The 19,072-nt window shown below is 37.1% G+C and overlaps 1 protein-coding gene across 1 annotated transcript in view; it reads left to right on the forward strand.

The window, feature by feature from the left end:
- LOC130420066 (voltage-gated potassium channel subunit beta-3) overlaps positions 1-18,867 on the forward strand; it is a 19,640-nt gene extending 773 nt beyond the window's left edge. Inside the window, exons 1-14 of the mRNA XM_056747144.1 lie at positions 1-339; positions 9,575-9,618; positions 10,348-10,385; positions 10,493-10,572; positions 11,469-11,513; positions 12,329-12,373; positions 12,650-12,693; positions 12,768-12,854; positions 12,949-13,034; positions 13,397-13,517; positions 14,640-14,734; positions 14,809-14,929; positions 15,459-15,547; positions 15,663-18,867. The exon at positions 1-339 is cut by the window's left edge and continues 773 nt beyond it. Of these exons, the coding sequence (XP_056603122.1) occupies positions 89-339; positions 9,575-9,618; positions 10,348-10,385; positions 10,493-10,572; positions 11,469-11,513; positions 12,329-12,373; positions 12,650-12,693; positions 12,768-12,854; positions 12,949-13,034; positions 13,397-13,517; positions 14,640-14,734; positions 14,809-14,929; positions 15,459-15,547; positions 15,663-15,752 (1,236 nt within the window). The 5' untranslated portion in view covers positions 1-88 and the 3' untranslated portion in view covers positions 15,753-18,867. The remainder of the gene's footprint in view (positions 340-9,574; positions 9,619-10,347; positions 10,386-10,492; positions 10,573-11,468; positions 11,514-12,328; positions 12,374-12,649; positions 12,694-12,767; positions 12,855-12,948; positions 13,035-13,396; positions 13,518-14,639; positions 14,735-14,808; positions 14,930-15,458; positions 15,548-15,662) is intronic.
- The last annotated feature ends 205 nt before the right edge of the window (positions 18,868-19,072 follow it).

A 19,072-nucleotide genomic window follows, 5' to 3' on the forward strand; every position in this document is an offset into this window, starting at 1 on the left:
CTATCTATCTATCTATCTATCTATCTGTCCTCAAACACGCCGATAAACTCAAGCGCACAGGGGCTGCAGGTGTGTAAAGCTGGTCAGGATGCAGGTGTCATTTGCCTGTACGGAACACAATCTAAAGAGCCGCAGTGAGGACCGGTTGTGCGGCCTGAGAACTGCCCCTCCACCAGGGGGCAGCAGCGGAGGAGGTTCCGGGAGCGGACAAGGGGGCAACGGCAACTATGGCCCTCAGGGCTCAGCCAAATCAAGGGACGCCGGTGTGCCCCGCCCTCTGCCACAAGGCCACGCCCACATGAAAGAGGCGATCGGACGGCACAGCAGCATGAAGTACAGGTAAGAAAGAGGGAGGGCGTGGCCGTACAGGTGGAGGTGTGTCGGTTATTCTTCTGACAATGTCAAAACATTTCACTCTGAAATGAAACATATTTATTAAAAAGAAAATAGGACAGTTTCGTTTTTTGACGTAAAATGTATTGTTTTTTAAATAGTAAACTATCAAGTTTTGTTATTTTCACGAGGTGGTTATCCAACACACAGACGCGCACACATTTCACAGCGTTTTATTTTCATTTTTTGATTTCCTCCTTGAAACTTTTTTATCTCGTTGGCCTTCCAAAGTCTTATTTTTTGATTTAATTTATATAATTTAATATAGCAATATACTGTGATTTTATGATGATTTAAATATTGAGGTAAAATATGACCCAGAAATCTTTTGACAACTTGTGTGATGTATATGTGTAATGGCACCTGTTTGGACAGCTTGCTCTGGATGATCTGGGTTATTTCACGTGTTTCAGGAGTTTTTAAACATTCATAAGAGCCCATTCATAGCCACTTTGACATTACTGACTGTGTGCAGACTTGAACGCTTGTGTTATAACAGACTTGAATGTGTGTCAAATGGGCAAGACAGTGATTCAGCTCCCATGAGAGCTCTTTGTGTGTGTGTGTGTGTGTGTGTGTGTGTGTGTGTTTGCTTGCATTTTTCACATCATTCCTTCAATGGCCAAAATGTTTGGATGTAATATAAATGCGTATTATTCTATTCCAGATTTTAATGGTCAACAGTGATCATGCAAATTCTCTCCTGAAATGTGTTTAAATCTTTTTCCAGATCCCATCAGAGAAAACTATAACTCATGGGTTGGCCTCCTGAAGAGTGTCAATGCTGTGGTGGATAGTGTTTTAACAAAAATGTATTTTTTAATCTCTTCAGATGACAGGTTTATTCTGCATGAGGTGGTTATCCAACACACAGACGCGCACACATTTCACAGCCTGATTTATTGTCCATTCAGTCCTTAATGAGCATATTTTCTTGCCCAATGGCTTTTGTTTGAAAAAGCTTTATTGGACACTTTGAGAGTTAAAACATTTGTGTGTGTGTGTGTGTACAGACTAATATCATAGGGAGTAATTTGTACCTAAAAGTGATAAAAACCTGACAAATCAATCCAAAAGCATCCTCATCTGTAAAACGCTATAAAACAAGTATATATATTTTTTCAAAATTGTAAAAATGCCAAGAATGCACAGAAGTCTATGGAATGTGTGTGTGTGTGTGTGTGCGTGCCCATAGAGAGACTTGATTTCATTAGTGTAAACACTCTGTTAAAACATTTTTTAGATGTATAATGTCAGCTACCGCATTGATTATTCACCATAAGGAAAAACAACTTTGTGTCAGCATTTTTGAAATAGCAAATCCTTTGTTTTAAAACTAAGATAAAATCTGCGGGAGCATTTTGGCAGCTTGGTTTCGGTCTGTTTTGGTTTAATGTGAAAGGTTGGAGATGTGAAATTACAGGATGTTTTTATAGTGCACTGACCTTTTATATGTCAGGAACGTTTTATTTCTCAATTCATCATCCCTTAAATAACAAAACATTGTTTACAAAATAAAATCACAGTTGATATCGCACATTGCATTATAGGATACAGTATTAGGAACAAAGTCCTCATGCCTACAGAAATGTAACGTACTGTTCTCATTATGCATACTGTACTGCTTTGAATACGGTCATTAACAGCACTGTGCGTGTGTGAGTGCGTGCTCATTATTTAAACATCACAATATATGTGTGTGTGTGCATGCGTGTGTGTGTGTGCATGCGTGTGTGTGTGTGTGTGTGTGTGCGTGCTCATTATTTAAACATCACAATATATGTGTGTGTGTGTGTGTGTGTGTGTGCATGCGTGTGTGTGTGCGTGCGTGCATTTAAACATCACAATATGTGTGATCACACAAACTCTCTAATGACAAAAGGCCACACGTTGCCCAGAAACCCGAATGCAGTTTTTTATGTAATGCATGTATTTACACCCCATAGGAGCACACTTGCTGTGTAAAACTATTCGGATTAACAACAGCTGTAAAAAACATCATTTTGCTAATGTTCTGTAATTGCCGTGTTGAATAGCTGCTGTTTTTTCCTATGCATTATGAGAGGAGCTATTAAGAAACATATGCATCTAATGTCTCATCATCTGGGAATATGGTAGTTGTGAGGCTTCACAGCCACGTCCTTGCACATTTGCCTAAATATGCCAGAAATCATTCATACACCATATGTTTGATCTGTTTTACAGCCGTTTCTGCATGGGTTGTGCACTTAAGTTGTTCAATTGTCAGTTGTGTTTTAAACGTGTCCACGAATATACGCACGGTGCCACAGAAGAATCGCTTCTGGTTGCCATTGACCATTGACGAACCGCCATCCAAACAGCATTAAAGGTCCAGTATGTAATATTAAGGAGGCTCTACTGACAGAAATGCAATATAATATACAAAACTATGTGTTTAGAGGTGTAAAAGGGCTTACATAATGAAGATTTGTGTTTTTATTATCTTAGAATGATCTATTTCTATTTACGTACACCGCGGGTCCCCTTACATGGAATTCGGCATATTATTTCTACGGTAGCCCTAAACAGACAAACTACTCTACAGAACGCGATGGGTAAATATGTTATCTCCTTCTGCGACGAAGCAAAAAGGTGATGACATTTTAGTTCTGTTTCAGCCACCGTAGTGTTTCAAAAGGGAGGGGAGAGGGGTGGAGTGAGAAAATGATGAAAATATTCTAGTAAAGTTTAAGACTTTTTAATTAATTCTGATAAATGCTAATCTCAAATTTTGTGCTTGGACCTTCATTGCTGTTTCATGAAATGAAACCTACTATACATATGGCGTTTTTAAACATTTTAAAAATGTTTTGATGCTTTGTAAATATGTTATTGATGTATGGCAAGCGGTTACCCAACATCACCGTCATAAATATTCATTCATCCAAAAACTAAATTGAGCCAAACCAAAATCGATCGGGTCACTGACATTCACATTCAGTTCTTACTCCAACTGCTTTGCTAAGATTAACATTAAACCTTTAATCCGATTCAATGTATGCATACTAGAAAGCTGCCACTCGCTCTCTTTCTCTCTGAGGTGTTCGCAAATCACTTCTCTGTCTGCTCCAGATGTCTGGTATCAAATTCAAAGATGTTAATTTTTGTTCCTCTCAGCATTGAACCAACATGAAGTCAATTATTTTAGCAGTTATTATATAAAGTATATTTATTTATAGTTAAAAGCTTTGCCTTGCATTAATGTTAACAAATCCATATCTTTATCAAATTATAAAATCATTTAAAAATAAATTAAGCAGGCAAAGGGTGACTCATGTTTACTGGATTCCATTTGTGCAACATACGTCATGATTCATGAAACATCTTTTCTCGTGGATTACAAATATTCGCTTTGAACCCTTTAACAACACATTCAAGCGTCCAGTGAGAGTCAACATCACAGTTACTCATCCCATAGTGATGGAACATTGTCATTATTAACTGTGTTAGCCATGGGAATAGCTGTGTTAGGGGCGATTCAAATTCAACCAGCCCTTCATGCGGTGCGCGTGCAGCATTTTGAAAAGTTTAACAATTTTTGAAAATCGGGAGCATCGCACCGCATCACTCCCTATTTCTGACATATTTCAGTCACATCAATTCTTTCGTTCTTTTTTTTTAATACGCAACGTTTAAACCCAACACAGCGATCACATCTGACTGACTGACTGACTGACTTTAAGTCATGTATTGTATTTTTGGGCTTGTCAATAGGCGTTCCTTTTCATTGTAAAAGAACAAGGATTTTTTTAAACAACTTTTCTAAATGACAATGAAAAAAGAAAGTAAGGCTATTTGGAACAGCATGAGAGGTTTTATTCTGTGCCATTATTTGTCAAAATAATTATTTATTTATTGACAATACAATTATTAGACTACAAAACTAAATTACAAAGCTCTTCATGTCCCGAGTGGGTTTGAGTCTCTAATGCAAACAAGTGTGAATGAGTTCTAGTCTGGATAATAAAAGTGAGTGACATTTGCATTTGCAGGTTTACAGTCACAGCCCACAGGGTTTAAATGCATTTAGCAGTATTGCACAATGTGTAGACACGGTTGAACTATCGAAGAGACACATGTGAGATTACTGTGAGATTATTTTCTCAGTAGAAAAATCTAAAACTGGAGAGACTTTGGAGAATGCTGAGTGTATGAAAAATTGTGACATGACACAGATGTAATTGAGTCTACCTGTTTATGAAATGAAGTAAAACAGATTTGGTTTGAGCTGTAAACACCCTGCTGGGAAACTCTATGAAGTTGGTCGTAAACGCACAGAAGGAAGTGTTGAGTTGGAAGTTGGATGCTGGAAGAATTGTCACGGTTGTTGGGTAAACATCTGTTGTACAGTTTTGTTTTGAGACGAGATAGAAAAACTTCTCCCAAACCTTCGCTTTGAAATTCAGTGTTTTCTGTATTTAATACTCGTATATCCTAATGGACAACCACATGAATTTTACACATTACTTGGCCTATATGTGATCCCATTTTTCTTTACATGAGATTTATGTCAAATTGTTCCTGGACACCCAAGGTTTCAGAAGGACGGCAACGACATGTGATACATATATGTGGCTTTTCTGTAAACAATTATTTTATGATCAAATCATAAGCCATTGACGTTGGCATTGCTTTATTTGTAACTCTAGAAGATTAAAAGATTAAGTCAAAGGTTGCACTGCATTTTGCGATGCCAGAGCCATTGAGAAAGAGAGTCACTTCAACTTTTTCACCGCAATGACGGTTCATGGAGGCTCTCAATAGTTCCCGGAAGTTACTAGTCACACATGGAGCTGCGACTAAACAGAACAGTCAACTATAAAGCATTTAAAGAGAAAACATAACTTCCTGGAACTATCTGAAGGCTCCATGAACCACGTGACACTCCAGTGTTTTGGACTTCCGTTGGCAGAACTCTCTCTCTCAATGGCTCTGTGCGATGCAACGCCATAGACAGTTTCATAACAACATAAACAAACATTGTGCGGCCCAAACTTAACTTCTGGTAGACCTATGCGAAGAATCGATAAAAAGTAATATTAATTAATATTGATATTAAATTAATTGTTGTATAAGTAGCCCCTAGCAAGACCGATATCCAAACACGGACCGAAAGTTAACTTTGGGCCATGCGCGTCTGTCCGATGAAACCATCTATCCATTATGAGACATGGGGCTGGGCATCTTTCATGAATGCTGAACATTTTCACAGTACTCGCTGCACCAAAAATAGTACATAAATAATATCTGTATGATAGATTGCCATTCTAAACGTCCTCCCCTACTTCTTTTCACTCTCTCAGCATGTGCAGTAATTGCCTATGCTAACACATTATAAAGGACATTCATCACAATGGGCTTTTAACCGCTTACAGACAGACACACTGAGCTCTCTGTCTCTCTCTCTCTATTCAATACTGTTCCACTCTTTCTCTGTATCACATTCCACCCTTTCATCTGTGTGTTTTCTTAATTCTGTCTGTGGTTGTCATTATTTCAGTCTCTCTCTCTCTCGCTCTCTCTCTCTCTCTCCACTCTGTTGTGGTGCACTGCAGTATTCTGAGAGCAGTGTGTCAGGATGGTGTTGTGTTTTCCATTTCTGATTCTTTTCAATCTGCCTGATGTTTGTGTTCACATGTGGTGATTGACCAGATACTGGCAAGTAGCATACAGAGCCGTTCATCACCTAAATCTGTTTGCAAAATTATAGTTAAAAATTGCTTATAGTGTGAGGATCAGTATTAGAGAGACATGAGCGTAGTTTCAAATCCAGTGAGCCTCCGTAGTGCCTTTGCTGGGATAGGAGCATATATGCTTTTAAATTACATGTTTTAAATTACAGCGCTACAGAGCTGAGCACCAAAACAGCCAGACATAGGAAAAGTTTCTTCCCTCAGGCCATCTACCTCACGAATAGTTAAATGTTTTCCTAATGTGCAATAAAAACATGTGCAATACACAACTATATATCATATTAATTATAGGTATGTTGTTGATATAATATTCAGCTATCCAGTTCTGAAACCTATATGTGCACTGAAGCTTCTGTCACTAAAATAAATTCCTTGTGTGTCCAAGCACACTGGCGATAAAGCTCTTTCTGATTCTGATTATATTCATAAAAAGATGTTTCGTTAAATTATTATAATTAGTCATAGACACATCTGTTTTTATTCATTTTCGTAAATGATGTTTTATTGTGCCTTTAAAGTTGGGATGGTTGATTTTGAAATGTGCTAACTTTAGCCCACTATCACTGAAATTATGATCCCAACCTCTATGCGATTCACGGTCCAAAGCCACGCCTCCTCCAAACACATGAATGTATTTCATAAATCCATGTGACCAATTATAAACTAAATCCATTCAATTCTTCTGGAAGCATGTACACACCTGTCCAAAAGAAAGAGAGCAGCCATGGTATCATCTTTCAAACACTTTGCATTCTGGAGCTGTCTCCATCGTGTAAAAGCTGAACCGATGTTAATTCGAGTTTTTCCTCTTTGGTGATCCAGATGTTTTTTCGTCACTGCTTTTAAAAAAGTTTCGTTTTGTAGATTTACTTGATGTCAGTTCCGCAGGAAAGTTTGATTGTTGCTGATTGTCCTCCATTCTCTCTTCATTGACACAGCGGACGAGATCTCGCTGATGACGTTTGATATCTGTGTGAACAGGGTGTGCAGTTGTATGCAAAATACGTGGCTGAAAATATACACATGACCTGTCACAGCGTTCGGCCAGAACGTTTTGATTGGGCAAACGTATTTTGGTCCTACGCCTTACACGGACGATATACAATTTTAAAATATGATTTGACCACTATACTTCTTGATTGCTTTCAGGATGTAAAGAGATTTCCAACCAGCATGACAAAAAAATTCTGGACAGGATCACTTATTCTGCCTTTAAGTTATCTGTTTTTGCAAATGAACTTATCATTTGTTTGCATTATTCAACATTTCTCTCACCTCATCAGACACTTTTACTGCAATTAACATTCAGTGTTGGGCAAGTTACTCAGAAAAAGTAATGAATTACTAGTTACTAATTACATATTCAATAGTGTAATAAGATTACTGTTAACTGTTAATATTGTGGCAGTTCAATCTCTTTGAAGAATACAATGTGATGCTTCCTTACAATTTGACTATAATACCGTATGTTCAGGCAACATCTTTGAATAATAAAAACGATCCCTCTGTAGGCAGCACACCAGGCTTTGAAACACCACAGTGATTTCTCTCGAGAGTTAAGCAAAATGTGTCTATTCGTGCTCCTTGCAATAATTCCATTGTTTTACAGTATACAGTATAAACATATAAAGATAATACAAATGGTCTGAATATGGCACAGAGCTAAAGGTTCTATGCCTTTGAAAGCCATGTACAGTAAATGTGTGAATATTCTGGAGCAGCGAGAGATTCAGGTTGAGCATCCCAGCAGCGTCTCATCACATATATGCACACAGATTCATGCGAGTACATGATTCAGAGCCGTTATGCATGGCTGTGCACAAAAGGAAAGGACGGCAAACATGAAAGATGACAGGGAAAATGAGGAAAATATTTGTGTGTCAGCATGGATAAGCTTTTCTTCTTTCGCTCTTCATGTGATGAATAGATTTTTGCACTGCTTTTTCAGGCAACATGAATGATTCATGAAGCTAATTCTCACGGTTCGGGCTGGTAATATGTCTTTATCAGTGTAATGAACAGTCCGTTCCACACACACACATACATGCTGGACACAAACAAATGCACAGTTGCACGGCTAAAAATAGGCCGGCTGGGCAAACAAAAATAGATGTGGAGAAGAAACAGCGCAGCTTCATGGATCTAAAGATGCTGACAATCTGTCTCTCTCTGTGTGTTGAACACATTCTGTACAGTAAGTGAGAGTCGATCTGATGTTCAGCCTCCGCGGTACAAACAGCATGCGAGGATGATGCTCGTACCTTGAATCTTTTCGTTTTTTAATCCCTTGTGAGGAATGACAACGCATTCACTTCCATTAAAAAGACGGAAGTTTTCATAAAGCCAGTTAAATATAGGTCTTGGAAATGGATAGTTGCAACTCTGTTTTCGGATTTCTGGGCTCATTAAACAACCACTGATAACGCTCTGGTAAGCATATACTGTCGCCACACACTGTAAACCATTTAGGGCACCTTAGCAACCGCAGAGCAACACCCTAGCAACTACATATTTTGTCCTTGTAACCACTAAACACTCAGCACCTATGATATGATTTAGCATTATAATGTTACGATATATTACGACATTAATAATTGCTATGCATAAAACAACCCCACAGATAAATATTTGCATAGAAATTGTAATAATGCATTCTATGGATTTTGTTATTTTCCTGATCTCTTCCTAATGTGTCCACATACTGTTTGCTCTGAAACGTATTTTCTATTAAGCTGCTTTGCAACAATGCAAAAAAAAAATGCAAACTGAATCAGGGCGACATGTTTAACTGCAGACAATTCTTAAGAAAATGTCTTTCATCATATTAATATTGCGACTTTTTTAAAGCAGAAAAGTATTTTACTGATTTACTGAGATTTACTTCTTCGGCTGGCACTTAAATCCAAGGCGATTTATATTGCACGCATGATATACGATTGCCCATTATGTGCGTTCGCTTGAAATCCAATCCACAACATTTCTTTCTTTTTTTTAAAATCATTTTTAAATCATAAATCAAATTTATCAGTTGATTTCTAATCAGTGTAAAGTGGTGCGGAGGTGCAAGACGTTCTCTTTCTGAAGAATATCTGACTGGACAGAAATGTGTTTGGCGCAGGATGGGTCATCAGTATTTTTGGTTCTTTTTCTCTCCTTTTAAATGTGTTAATCCTGTAAAACCATGTGTCAACATTTGTGTGTTCAAGGAGTACACTATCAATTACCTTACAGCTAATATGTGAACTAAACGCTACTATACAAATGATTCATTTCAATATAATGGGATTTTAAAATTGATTGAAAGATTAAAAGTGAGGATTTAATTCCTGTTTGTTGGCACTATGTTCTTTTTTCCTCAAAGAAACATTGATGCTTTATTTCTTTCTTCTTTAGTCTGTTAAACCTCTCTCTGAGAATTGAACATTTGAGCATTGTTTTACATATCAAACACTTTCTCTCTCTTTCAGAAATCTTGGGAAATCTGGCCTGCGTGTTTCCTGCTTGGGTCTCGGTAAGTTATAAACGACCAATTAAATCGCGTCTGTCTCGTATCAGAGCAAAAACCTTTCATAGTTCAGCACCTGATGTTATAGTTATGCTTCATTTATCAACTCAGATGTTTCTTCTGAAATTTCTTGAGATTAATGCAAAACGAAACATGAAATCATTGACATACTAGTATATGAGATAAAGTGAGGATAGCGTACCTCAGATCTTTTGGTTCTTTGATGGGAATTCATTTTTTATTGGAGATGTACTAATATTAGATGTGCTGGATCTTATTTAAACTCACATAAGATATGACTGCATAGGTTGTCTAAACAGCAGGGGATTTAAAACTTCGACTTCATTGAAGTCATTTACTCATGTTTGTGACTCTTCTTCTGCACAACAAAATAGAAGATATTTTAAGAAATCAGTGGTTTTGTGTTCACACAATCGAAGTCATTGAAGTTCAATATTGGATGGTTGCTTATCAACATTATTCAAAATATCTTCTGTGTGTTCTGCAGAATAAATGACACGAAGATGAAAAAATTATGAAATTTTCTTTTTAGGCAAACTATCCCTTCAGATTGCGTTGCTGTTCAGGAGAAACAATGGAGATATTTGAAATATCTCTTTTGTGTTTTCTACTTTGGCACGTCTTGTTTTCTGCTCTTTTGCATAGCTTTATATTTTCACGAATCCATGTGATTTCTTTATCGGAAGTTTAACACATAATCTCCTTCTGTTACAGGCACCTGGGTGACATTCGGCTCTCAGATCTCTGATGAGGTGAGCTGACATAGTTATTAAAGTTTCTTTCTACAGTAGAATTTTCACACAGAAGCCTTTGAAAGACCTAATCCCTGTCATTTTATGTTTGTGTGTTTATGTTTTAGATGGCAGAGAGTTTAATGACGATAGCCTTTGAGAACGGAGTGAATCTCTTCGACACGGCTGAAGTATACGCTTCAGGCAGGTAGGATTGTCATCGGTGACTTTATATTCTCTTGCATGCAGGGTTTTGACTAGAACAACATATTAAAAACATTTGGTCTCTGTTAAACTAAACTTAAATGACAGTGAGGTCAATCTCAACAGAACCTGAAGGGTGAGATTAATGTCATGACAACGTGAATAAATTGAAGCATCAGATGAATACAGCCCAAGAGCTCAGACCAGACCGATTTCAGCCGCTCCGTCTGATAATCCTGTCATAGCTGTCTTCACTTATTGTGGGTTATTGTAGGTCAGGCCCTCATGGCATTATTTTCACCCCGGGGGGGCATTTACACATCTCTCGTCTCTATTTCCACAGCATCTCTTGATCCTCCTCATGGTCTCTGCTGTCATATTGTTGCCCTTCTCATATTCGTCTCTGTTGCTTTTCTTTCTTTCGATCATGCTGCAAACTCAGTGTTTAATGTTTATTAATGTTTTCCATTAATTCCAAAAATTATGCAAAATATTGAAAAAAAAGCATAGACAGCTATGCTTTTTGAGGTTCTCAAATGGTATTTTAGCACGTGTGATTGTTTATTTTTTATAATGTCATACAGTCTCTTTGTGGATAAAAGTCAAAAACGCCCACTAAGTTTCGTGTCGATTTGAAATTGTTAAGCATCGCAAATAGGTGCTCAATGCTGATTGGCCGATTGTGACTGCCCTGCATGACTCTTATTGGATGCCGACACAACACAGGTCGATTGGTCGACAAAGCTACATTTATCAGTATTTTGGCTTGCATTCAGGTCTGGATTTCCTTTCATGAGGACAGATGTTTTTAAGTGAACGGAAAGACAGATGATAAGGAATATGGTCACTTTTGTAAGTGCAATATTAAAACAACTGATTTTGTGTCCTTCTTTTCCGCAGGGCTGAAGTCACTCTGGGGAACATCATTAAGAAGAAAGGCTGGAGGTGACCTGCTTTTATTCTAATGTCTTACTTTCTATTAACATCCTGGGAAATCAATTTTAGTATATGAAAGAATAAATCATCTCTCTATACAATTTATTCTTTTGAGTATGCCTGTGAAATATTGTAATTTGGTCTGCATGATGCATACACATAACTTTATGAAAGAAGTTAAAAAAACATTTTATAATCAGATTAAGATGTGTGTATAGAGTTTGATTGGCAAGTTTTATTATCATTTTTTTAATATTTTACATAAGCTTTTGTTTTTATATTTTTTGTTTTCATGTTCATTTTAGATCGTTTTTAACTATTTTAGTCTATTATATATTTAGTCATATTTAGTTATTATATGTTTAAATATTGCTAATTAGGTTGGATTTATTTCTGTTTCTATTATTATATTTTATTAGGTTTATTTATTTAGTTTAAGATAAGTTTTTATTATTACCAGTTAATTTCTGAGTGCCATTTTAAATATTGTTATATTGCTAGGTTGAATTTATTTTATAACCATTAATTTTGTAATTACATTTTATTTTTATTTAAGATTAGTTGTTCATTTTTAAATTACCTTCAAATCATTTAAGCACTTTAAATTAAACTTATTTCATCTTTGCCAAGACAACATTTTTTATTTATTTTTAGTTTAAGATTTTAAATATTTAGGCCTGTATTTTATTCGATTTTAATAACAGAAATAATAGTTTTAGTTAACAATGATAGCCCTGATTTGGTCATTTAATTTGAGTTTAGTAACCTAAAAAATCTCTCCTCTGTTTAATAACCTATCTCTCTTTAAAAAAATTGTGTTTCAGACGGTCCAGTTACGTCATAACAACTAAGATCTACTGGGGAGGACAGTGAGTGCGTTTACTTATAAAATGCACACATGCAGTCAAAGTGCATAAATGAAGCGGTCAGAATTGAAAGTGCAGTTTCTAAATTATTCCAATGAAAGGTTTGATGAATTACATCCATTGATAAATGTCTGTGTGAATTAAAACACTCATTGACTTTTTTCAAATAAATACATAACTACAAAAACTAATTCACACGCATTTAAGCAAAATTAATTAATATCATCTTGAAAAATATTATTTTGAAAGCAATCTGATGCTTCCATGAATAATCTACAGGGCAGAGACAGAGAGAGGGCTGTCCAGAAAACACATCATTGAAGGTAAAGTGCCATTTTATTCGATCATGATTATGACGGTTTGAGTACTGACGTCAGTGACATTGATATATCCGCAGGTCTCAGAGGTTCTCTGTCCAGACTGCAGCTGGATTATGTGGATCTCGTCTTTGCCAATCGAAGCGATGTGAACAGTCCTATGGAAGGTCTTTCATTTCTCTAGTGTCTTTCACTCAAGTTATTATAAATGCGAAGTAAATGTCACATCCCTTATCAAGATCGCTCTTGTGTGTTTTACAGAGGTGGTACGTGCCATGACATTTGTTATAAACCAGGGTATGGCCATGTACTGGGGCACGTCACGCTGGAGTGCAATGGAGATAATGGTGCGTTCTGCCTTTCTGTTTCATCAACAAAGATTTTTTTTCAATATTATTCTATCAATATATACGGTATATTGACATTTTTGTTTAAAGGTTTTACACAAGTAAATTTAGCAGATATCTAACCTCATATCTGTCCTCACATGTCAATCCATGTATCGTTTATTTACGAGCATGATGACATGCTTTTAAAGCACAACACTTTACAATTAGATTTATAAGACAGTGATATATGCTGATGCTGGAGGCTAAGTAATGTTGATGGCTTAAATGTCAAAAGTAACATTTATGTGGTCTAACCTCATATATTTTAGGTGTCCACATGCAAGACATTTGAACATGTTTTTGTGTGTTCCTGTGTTTAGGAGGCATACTCTGTAGCGAGACAGTTTAACCTGATCCCACCCGTGTGCGAACAGGCCGAGTATCATTACTTTCAGAGGGACAAAGTTGAAGTACAGCTCCCTGAGCTTTACCACAAGATCGGTGAGTAAATAGAGTTACTTCAAGTTGTTCTGTTTCCAAGTGGCTTCATGGAAAGGGTACAGTGAACTGAAATGTTCTCCAACGGTCCGAACGTCAAACTGAGATCACGGTTGAGTTTGACATTAGCATAAGAATAAATAGCACAAATATTGGTTGAAAAAGACAAAAAAATGAAATACTCCTTAATAGTTCACACAGTTAAAGGGATAGTTTAATTCCAAACCTGTATAAATGTATTTTTTATGTTATTCACAAGAGAAGATATTTTGAAGAATGTTTGTAACCAAACAGTTCTGGGGCACTATTGACTATGATTTACTTTACATTTATTTATTTGGCAGACGCTTTTATCCAAAGCGATTTACAAGTAGGTGATCATATAAACATTTCGTCAACACGCGAAACAGTACCTTTATTTTACAAGGCCATACTAGGAGGATAAGAGCTGGAGTAAGCAAAGGACAGAATTTTCAGTATTACAAAATATATTATAGTAAAACAAAAATTACTATGGTAGTCAATGGTGCCCCAGAACTTCATTCTGCATTCTTCTAAATATTTTTTTTTTTGTATAACAAAATAAATGTTTATTTACACAGGTTTGGAACCACTTGAGGGTGAATAAATGATGACAGAATTCACATTTTTGGGTGAACTATCACTTTAATTAACCAAATATTGATTTGTTATTATTCTGTAGCCGATGGGTTTAAATTGATCCAAATTCTTGTGACAAATACTGACTGGAACTTCTCTAAACTCTGTTCACCATCTCGTAAAAACCTGTTTAAAGTCTTATTGCATTTCGGGATGGATGTGATGCTGTTCGAGAGTTCGGTCAAAATGAGATTTCTTATAAGGCAGCATTATTTTAGAATTATTTTAACACGCTAATGTCTTGTTAGGAAGCTCAGTAAATCTTGGAGCAGAACAAGTCCCAGATATGTCAAAGTCTGGGAATCTTTTTTGAAATATTTCAGTGCTTGCTTTTTATTTGAGGAGTGTCTAAATGATCCGTACAAATGATCAAATGAAGAAAACAAAGCGATTTAAGATTCATGCTGTGAGACTGGTTTCCATCTAAAGTGACTCATTAAATACTTTTGGATTGATCTCTGTCAGGTGTGGGAGCAATGACGTGGTCTCCTCTGGCATGCGGACTCATCACAGGGAAATACAGCGAAGGTGTTCCCGACTGTTCGAGGGCCTCAATGAAAGTGAGTTTAAGAGTTTGTGAACACCTGTCGACATTGCCTCCGTGTGCACTCACACATACATGATTGTGTGTCAGGGTTATCAGTGGCTGAAAGAGCGAGTACACAGTGAAGAAGGACGCAGACAACAGGCCAAAATCAAAGAGCTCCATCTGGTGGCTGACAGGTTGGGCTGCACAGCTGCGCAGCTTGCGATCGGTAAGACACAACACACCCGACATGCTTTGCTGTCCCTCAAGAGTACACTTACAAGGATTTTACACACAGATACACAGAAGGTTGTCACAGCTTTCAGTAGTAATAGCTGTTTGGCAGTGGAAACTTTGTTTACGCCTGTGAATGGGACTCACTTGTCACCTGCTCCAGATGCCCACAAATCAATTAACACCATGCTGAACTGCACACAGAGCAGAAGTGTGTGGACGACAGAGAGATTTCTGCTATTATATAAGCATTTCACCTGCCGTGTAAAATTGCAGACCACATATTTGGAGGGTTTTAAGACCCGGCGGAACTCCAGTGAAATGAACCAATCCAGAAGCATATCATTGTTTATTTAGCCTATAAACGGTTTCATGCACATTCACACTCATTTCCCTGCCTTTCAGCAAGGATTGTTGGGCATCACCTTATTAATATTCATGAGCTGATGAAGTTCTCAAAGGTTCTTTATGAATAAAGCTTTATTTTACCCCAGTGCACATTAATGTGAAAATCTCTCATTCAGCCTGGTGTTTACGTAGCGAGGGGGTCAGTTCAGTACTTCTTGGTGTCTCCAACACAGACCAACTTCTTGAGAACCTTGGAGCCATGCGGGTAACACACATACACACACTTAGATGAACACACATATATGCATTTAAAGACTCACAACATACAACATAATGTTCACTGTTGTCACTAATGTTCATTATTGTCATGTTCACCACAGATTCTGACCCAAATGACTCCTCAGACCGTAGGCGAGATAGATGCACTCCTGGGCAACAAGCCTCACTCCAAGAAAGAGCCACGTGCGTGAGAGAACGAGACGATTGCCGAAACACTTTCAGCCGGACCAAGAAAAGGAAAGCGAAAGGGGGAAAAGACTGAACGCGGCGTCCCATCGCTTCTCTGCTCTCCCGTATATTACAACGCCTGCATGCCTTCTACAACCTGCTTTCTGCCCATACCGCACCGCTCTCTGTAACCCAACTCAAATATACAAACATACCTACAAACAAAACGTGCAAACTGCCGTCGGCGGCCTCGCAGAAATGCGACGAAGGAGATCTTTCTCTACTTGGGGACACTAAAGTTTTTGTCATCCAGGAGGAAGTCTTGCAGAAAGAGGAAATATAGGAGGCGAATGACGACTTTGTGACCTCTCTCGCCCCTCCACCAGTGGACGAGCTGTTATGAGAGAGCGTGCGTTAACTTAGGCATGAACGAGTGTTTGTACGTGTGCATGCAGTGACACTTCAAATCGAACTCGATGGCCGGCGTGTACCTCAAAACCAGACGCCACTTCTCACGGTGTGGACAGCGCAATAGCCGCTTGACGTTGCCAGATGTTTACGAAAGCTGCTTGTCACATTTGTTGGGACGTGCGCTGTCTGTCGTGGTCCAGAAGAGCATGGTGGACTCTCCGGTGTGTGACAGGAACAGGCAGAGACTGCAGATGGCTGGTTGGACACATCACAAGTCTTCCTCTGTTTCCCTCCTTTCCATCTCTCCTTGTGTTTACAATGGTGCACCTGTCCCTTTAAGAGCATTTGTGCAGTTGTTGGAGGGGGGTGTGTGTGTGTGTGTGTGTGTGCGTGCGTGCTTGCGTGTGTGTATATGTGTGTATGGTGCCTCACAAACATGTTCATAGCAATTCTTTATTTATCAAAAATGACTGAAACTCATCATTTGAATGTGACTTGGTTATACAGTGACCTGAAAATGTATTTGGGAGCGTAAGCCACACAACACATCTTGTGCTTTTTATTGTATGTGACCAAAGAATCCAAATTTTATTCAATTGTTACATTGTTACAATAGACATTTGTTAGATTTGAAATGAAAAGTTACAGGTGAGAAAAGGTCCCGCATGATTTGACATGTCGTATGTAAGAATGAACTGAAATATAAAGGATACATAAATATTAACATTACATATTTTGTCATTTCAGAGACTTTTGTGGTAATAATCTCATTTGGTCTATTGGCATATGACTAGGAGAACACTGTTCAGATGGGATTTTGGCACATTTCTGTAGGCAGATTTGCTCCAGGTCATTCTTTGGCAAAGGGATTGCGGTTTTTGTTTTTGTTATTTTTATATTTATATTATTATAGATTATTACAAATTAAATTAATTTATATAGCAATGTAAACAAATAAATAATAAAATGACAAACCGCATGATAAAATTATATATATATTGTTCAAATATAAATATAAAAAATTGAGTTAATTCAAAACACATATAAAATAAAAATAAACCTGACAACAAAACTTTTTTAAGTCTGGTAACTTGTAACTTCAGACTGCTGTGTTCATGTGGACAGTGAGGGTTCAGGTCACTAACAATCTTGTTTGTAATCTTTTCCTTATTTTCTGACATCGCTCTACAATCTATGATCTATCAAAAAACTAAATAATTCTGTAAACTGGAGAAACTAAAATTAAAGGATATAAGGATATATATATATGAAATAGTTTTCCCCATTTGTCTTGTAAATGTGTTGTCTTTTTCCTGAAATTGTATGTTTTTTGACCGTATTTCAAAAATACATCAAAATCGTATTTTTTTTACATTTTACATGGAAATCTGTAAAAAGAAAACAGAAAATTTCAGGGTTTTTTTACCGTTTATGTTTTGCATAAAACTATTTCATTTGTAATAATTTATCATTGCAGTGCTTAAAAGAAATAAAATACATTTAAATGTTATATATGTAAATCATTGAAATAAGAGAAACGGTTGTGAATATGTTTGCGAGGCATCATACATGTATGTTTGCGTGCGTGTGGAGCATGGCTTCTGTGGTCAGCGTCCTTTGCACTAAGTGGACAGTGTCATAATTTTATGATCATAGTTCACAAGTAGTCATGACAGTTAACATGACCAGAGAACTGTGCTAGTATTGATGTGTGTTTGATACACACACGCTGCGTAAGTGACAATGAAAAGCGAAGCACTTCACTAGTTTGTGTGTTTGTGTCGTTTCATGATTTCAAACAGGCAGAGACATGAGGCATGAGACTTCTGCACATTGGCTGGATTAAATGAATATTTACTGTCTATTTCATTTGGCCAACATTGAATATCACAATGTGCAGTGCCACACAACAAGGTTGTCCGATCCAACTCATGTTACACTTGTTACAGACGAGCACCGGCCTAGACTTTTTATCAGATGGGCTGCAAAAGTCTGTGGTCTGTTTAGTTTGAAATAAGATAACGTCGTATGATTCAATGTATTTACTGCACTATCAAAACAAATAGATTGTATGACTTACAAAAAGATGTGCAGAAAGTAAACAAAAACAAATCAGATTTAAGTGCTATTTGAACAAAGATTAGGACTTTGTTGGGGACAAGATTAGGAGAAAAACGTTTCAGAACAGTAAACAGGTATAGACATTATTTGACTCTTCATTTATGAAAAATCATATCAATTTTTTGAGTTCAAGTTAATGCCATCTAAATGTTTGACATGGGTTTTAGATAGAAATTGTCCCGAGACCAGTTTTTTAAGAGATGAAGGTTTAATGGTCAAACTGGGCCACTTTTACAAGGGGTAACATAAATCCCTTTATACTTTACTTGTAATGCCAATTTATCAGTCTGTATTCTCTCTAATGTGTCTTTGTGTTTATATTCCTCGATGACTTATGTAAGTATTGTACCTGAGTTGGTTATGGAAAATTTTTGGCATCTATGTTAGAAAGAAAAGGCTTTTTTTAAAAGACGTGCATAACCATTAGCAAGACTGAACTATCATTAGTTTACAGAACTAATACATTTAGTGCACTCCCTCATATGGTGATTTTGCCTGAATATGTTAAAATTTACTGTCATGCAACAAGAAAAAAAAAACGTGAAAAAGAAAAAACTAACAAGAACAAGCCCTGTACTGAATGTATCTTGCTTGCCTTTAAAATGTGTGGAGAAAACTGTTGTCACAGGTGTCATTTATATCTACGGCTACAGCATTTGCATGGTTAACATACCCCACACACACACACAAACACACACTTGAAAGTCAGCATTGTTTTAAAAAAGACAAGTCTATGTGGCTGTATAGGACTAAACGAGCACATTTGCAGACGTCCTCAGAGTATGGGGTGTGTAGTTGGACTGCATTAAAC

This window comes from Triplophysa dalaica, chromosome 4, assembly GCF_015846415.1.
Source record: "Triplophysa dalaica isolate WHDGS20190420 chromosome 4, ASM1584641v1, whole genome shotgun sequence".
NCBI classification, from domain to species: domain Eukaryota; kingdom Metazoa; phylum Chordata; class Actinopteri; order Cypriniformes; family Nemacheilidae; genus Triplophysa; species Triplophysa dalaica.